Source organism: Coturnix japonica, unplaced genomic scaffold (assembly GCF_054131305.1).
Source record: "Coturnix japonica strain WE unplaced genomic scaffold, WE-NBRP24 Scf046, whole genome shotgun sequence".
Lineage (NCBI taxonomy): Eukaryota > Metazoa > Chordata > Aves > Galliformes > Phasianidae > Coturnix > Coturnix japonica.
In genome coordinates this window covers 2,027,733-2,032,938 of record NW_028188949.1, presented here as the reverse complement: position 1 = coordinate 2,032,938, position 5,206 = coordinate 2,027,733, and the positions used below count along the sequence as shown (strand labels likewise).

The 5,206-nt window shown below is 38.0% G+C and overlaps 1 protein-coding gene across 1 annotated transcript; it reads left to right on the top strand.

Annotated features, from left to right (window-relative positions):
- On the top strand, nt 1-5,206 carry LOC146752349 (kinesin-like protein KIF20B). Its single transcript, XM_085531965.1, has 5 exons — nt 1-100; nt 1,850-1,969; nt 3,486-3,686; nt 4,125-4,205; nt 4,934-5,206. The coding sequence occupies exons 3-5, from the start codon at nt 3,624-3,626 to the stop codon at nt 5,204-5,206; spliced, it is 417 nt and encodes a 138-aa protein (XP_085388091.1). The 5' UTR covers nt 1-100; nt 1,850-1,969; nt 3,486-3,623.

Here is a 5,206-nt window from a genome sequence, read left to right as displayed (position 1 = left end):
AGCTTTGGAAGAACAGCTCAAAACTTTGTCTTCTAATGCCATACAAAAAGAGACAGAAATAGCAGAACTGAGACAATCTGCCTTAAAGGATTCAAGCAAGGTCAGCTCTCCTTTCCTCCTACCTGATTAGCTACCCATAAATTCTGTAAGACTCCTGTACCTGCTCTTTGTACTCTGGGTGTGGTTCTGTTCTTGAACACTGTCATATTGACATCATGTGCGACTAACCAAAAAAAGCACCAGCTTTTATTTTTGTTCTTCAGAAACAGAATTTCTGTTAATTACTAAAATATCAATTTTTTCAGTAGTTCAGATAAGCAGATGTCAGTTTGATGCTTATGATCCTACAGTCAGACTGGACATCTGTAGCTTTTTCTGATAATTCACAGCATTTCCGGATCCCAAGCTAGGCTCAATACTCAGACAGTAGTTCTGTCTCAGGTTTCTTACTTTCTTTGCTTTCTCTGAGGTAGTATCTACAATGGCATGAAAAGACAGAAGGGGACGTGGAGAGAGATTAAGGGAAGCATCAAAAAGCAGAGGGGGGATGATCTCTGGAAGTTGCATTTCTTATTTCAACATCCAGCTTTTAATCAGGATAGCCAATCTAAGCCGTAGCATAGAATTTCAGAAGCTAAACAGAAGACTAAATGAGTTGTGCTCTTTTGAGAATGTTTGGATTCACTTTCTCTGAGAAGAAAGATGTTCTCATAGCAAAACTTCCCCTACAACTGCCGACTTTCTCACAGTACCGAGGATTTGGGAACAAATAAAAGCTCGGGTTATTATATCTTAAGAGAGATGAAGGCTGAAGCACATAAGTAAAATAGAAGAATCAAAATATATTGTATTACAACTTCCCAGGCAATTCTGTGACTACTGCACTTGTAACAGTGACCGTACAAATCCGTGAAATGTTACTGCTCTTGAATAGTTAAGTGTTCTAGCCTGCAATTCTAAAACTGATGCTACTAAGTAATTGCAATACTGCTTGTGTGTGTTAATTCCTTTTGCCAATCCCACAACTCAGCAGTTTTTACTGTTTATTAGGATAATGCAACTGTGATAGAAGAGTTAAGAAAAGAACTGGCTGACAAAGATGACTTTATAAAGGAATTAAAACAACGCATTAACCACAGTAGCCCTCAGTGTTTGCCAGAAATACCTTTACTTGAAGAAAGACAAAGTAGAAGGAATGACTCTGTAAATGAAAAAGTATGATTATATTTATAGAAAGTCAGTACTTAACATCTTGTTAACCCCTTTTTGTTCTTCTGTTTTCCTAGGAGATACTGGAGCTGGAATCATTTTTCTTAGCATATAGTCCTTTAACTACATATTCAGTGATGAGTACTTGTTGGTTCTTTTTGTCTTCCACTCAAACATGAGCTCTCATCTTCTCAAAAATATTTTATTTACTAGAACACCATCTCTCTGTGTACATTATGGAACTTTTCCATGCAGTTTTCCATGTATTCGTATGTGGATGCTGAAGATTAGGCAGAGGTTTAGCCTTTGGTGTTCTAACATAGCAGCTGTGAGCGTGCAGAGTATGGGGGGTATGGATGACAAAACGACCAGCGTTACAGATTTTGTCCCTAAATAATGTCTCGCTTTATCTCTTTTGGAGGCAGAATACTGCCTGAGACTGTTAGTGAGACCCAGTAGGGTGTATCTGAAGATCACACAATGAATAGATGTTACTACCTTCCCACACTTGTGCTGTGTTTCAGCTTACGTGTTCATGTGGCGTCTGAGCTTGAGGTTTTACACTGTAACTTCAGAAAACTCGAGATATTTTGGAGGTCTAATGCATAGCCTAATCTTTACTCCTTTTAAATATTTACAGCCTAGGAAACAACAAAGCAAAACTAAAACTGGAGAAAGTATTCCATTAAGATGCAAAGCTGAAGACAATTATTTGTCACGTCGATGTACTAGGAGCCTCACTTCATTAAATGAATCTGAGGTTAGTATGAAACTTCAGATCTGAAAATGTTGTGATTGTATTGCTTTTGATAAGGAATGAGTAGGAAAAGATCTCATGTTCTCTAAACAATTCCCAAGTTTTAATTTATTTATCCCTTTCAAGGTGATCAGATCACCTGTTTTTATAGCCTTTGATAGGAATAAAAGCTGTTGAAACAATTGTGTGATGAATTTTTGTCAGGTGCTGTTGAAAACTCTCCTCATGTTAATGCTTATGAAGTGGCTCATGATTAGATAAGTTACTTGGAAAAAATTCATGGAGCCACTGAAACGGGCACAGCAAATTGAACTTATTTTCTTCCTCTGCAGGATTTCTGGACATTGTTTTGTTAGCAGATGATGTTAATCATTCCTATATAAGTTTTTAATTGCTAACTTTCATAAAATAGCAGTTACATATATTTTAAAAACAAAGTATTTATTAACCAACTTAATTCTTGGAAATACAGTGGGTGGTGATACTCCATTCAGATTCTTAGCAGAGCCTGATAAAGTGGCTCTGACTACTTTTTGTCTTTCTACAATCTTTGGTAACTTTTTGAGAGGAAGAAGACTCCCCTCAGGGGGTCGGAACAGTGTAAGTAGTAAAAGCTGCTAGTCTGTGTTTGGGACACTGGAGTTTGCTAGTTACTAGCAGCAGTAGAAGCAGCCATCTACCATTTTCTGATGTCCCCAGCAGCCTGTCTTCCATGTGTTCAACCAGCATCTGAACTCATTTTTGATATGCTAGCTGAATTCCTGCCATAGAGAAGGAGGAGTCCAGGTGATCTCAGTTCTGACTTTGTTGTTCCTGTTGAGAAAAACAGGATTGGGTGGATTGTGGACAGTAAGTGCTGCTGGGGAAATGCATACTGACATTTCCCTGTCACTTAGCTGTGCATTTGCTGCCATTTGACCATGAGCAGGTACATGATAGCCTTCAGCTTAAGTACGGTGTCATTGCTTGAATGTCTGTATTCTCTCCAGGGAAAAGATAGCAATGGAGTTCTTTAATGACTTGTACTGGGCTTGCACCTTGCCAGCTGGACCTTACTTATGTAAATAACATCTCTAGTGTAGAAGAGGAAGGGCAAATTCCCTAAGATTAAGCTGGAAGTTAATTGAACACTTGAATCAAATGCTCCTTTTCCTGCCCAGTTCTGACACAGCAGAGTTGAGATGAAGAAAATCGTGTCAGTTCTACCACCATTCTCTATTAAAAAAAAAGTGTAGTTGTCTGTGCCCTTGAGAAAAAATGACTTGTAAAGTATCAGGCTTAGTTTAACATGGAGAACTTTTTTTGTGATCATAGATTGGAAATAATTTTAAATGTAACAAGTTCTAGGAAAGAGGGGTAAAACTCTGCTGTAACTGAAATAGACTCCTTCTGTGTCTTCCTACAAGTGTTCTTACAGCAGGAAAATTGAATGCTTACATATCCTTTTCCAGATGCTTTATAACTTTTTAATCTCATGGCTACCTTAACACTTGCACTTAAAATTCTTCTGTGCTATCAGGAGCATTTGGAAACTGTCCTCGACTCTTCTGGAGTGTCCGCAGAAAATGGCAAAACTAGTCGGTTCCCAAAACCGGAGGTGGAAATCCCACTGACACCTCTGCAACCTGATAAGACAGAGATAAAGCAGCACGGCAGCATGATACCTTTAGGAGTGAAAATGCCTAAGGCAAAAAAGAAAAGAAGTGATGACATGGATGAGGTATGACCTAGACCCAACAGAAAACAAAATATCTGATGCCTTTTTACCATTCTCATTTAAGCATTAAAAAAATGCTATTTCTACCTCAGTAAAGTAGTTGAAGAATTTAATCAATGAACTGCTTTAATGAACAAAACTAATAGCCAAGCTCAGTGATAATGGTTTAAGAGAAGGGAATTTCTCTTAACTCCATTGTGTATTTTCTTTGAAACCTGTAGACATAAATCAGCTTTTTAGACATTGTGAGATGTCTAATACTGATATCTTAATGTCCTGTTTTTATAATTGAATGCTTATTTATTATTTGATTTACAGTGGAATAGTTACCACTAGCAGATACTTCCCTACTATTAGCAAAAGTTTTTAAAGTGTTCACTTTTGTGACATCAATTGTTCTTTCCAAAAGAATCATGGCTGAAACTTGTCTTATTTTCCCAGGATTTTGTGAAAAATGAGAACACGAAAAATACAAAATCTGTCATGGCTTTTAATTCACCCTCTGCAAGTGACGAGAAAATGGTTGGTTTTTGTTCTAGTTTTGAAGCTAGCTTGGGACTTCCTGTAATTGTGTGGTCACACGAAAGAAGCAGTGTCTTATCCTTATGTGTATACCTGAATGGGAATCTTACATGCTTATGAGCTCTTCCTATTAAATTCCATAAGCTAACCAAAGGGCAAGTCAGTCTGTCCCCAGAGCGTGTCATGGCTGTACTGTGTAATGATTTGGAGGGAAGGATATTGCACACTGAATAGTTGGGAAGAGAAGCTTTAGTGTATTATCGTGTGCTTTTGTAAGTGAAGCCCTTGTATTAAACTAAGGTTCATATCATTAATATGCATGGCAGTTATTAAAAACAGATGTTCACATGTGATAGCAGTATCCTTGGCATGGTCAGAGTATGAGTAGTAGATTTTTCCCATCTGTTGTCTTCTGTTTTGTATGTTTGTTTATTTTATGTAATTAGAACAGCTTATGTAAGAAACAACTCCACAGCTTGGGAGCTACTTTTAAAGAAACTACTGCCTTATTAAGAAACTGTAAGAAACGTATGCCTTGAAATAGCTGAGATTTTGACAACTCCCTAAAGGGTATAAAATTGTCTACATTACTTGCCGTTGTGGTATCATCAGCATAATGAACAGAGGTGTCAGTAGTAAAGCTCAAAATGTCAACTTAAAATAACGTTGAACTAAAATGAAGTTTAAACAATGCTCTTGTTTCACATGTTCACATCTCTGTTGAACAGAAATCCGGAAAAGACTACTTCCTGAGAAAGCGAGTACATGCTTCAAGACTGACTAAAAAGAAGGATGAAACACTGCAAAAAGTTGGAGATTTTATTCAAAGCTCTCCTTTGAATAAAAGGAGAGGGGCACGAGCACTCAGAATGCTTTGCTTTTGTCCCCATTCAGAAGTAACGATTTGTTTACTTTCACAAGCGGCGGAGCCGAGGGGCGGGGGGGGGGTAAGCAGTGAGGAGGGGCAGCGCGGGGGTTTGCGTTCTCTTGCTGGCACTTAA

Bases quoted from the DNA above. Each gene is read 5' to 3' on its own strand.
- LOC146752349 (XM_085531965.1), top strand. From the start codon at position 3,624: ATGATACCTTTAGGAGTGAAAATGCCTAAGGCAAAAAAGAAAAGAAGT. The intron at 3,687-4,124 runs GTATGACCTAGA...TTATTTTCCCAG, and splicing joins GAAGTGATGACATGGATGAG to GATTTTGTGAAAAATGAGAA. The intron at 4,206-4,933 runs GTTGGTTTTTGT...TCTGTTGAACAG, and splicing joins CTGCAAGTGACGAGAAAATG to AAATCCGGAAAAGACTACTT.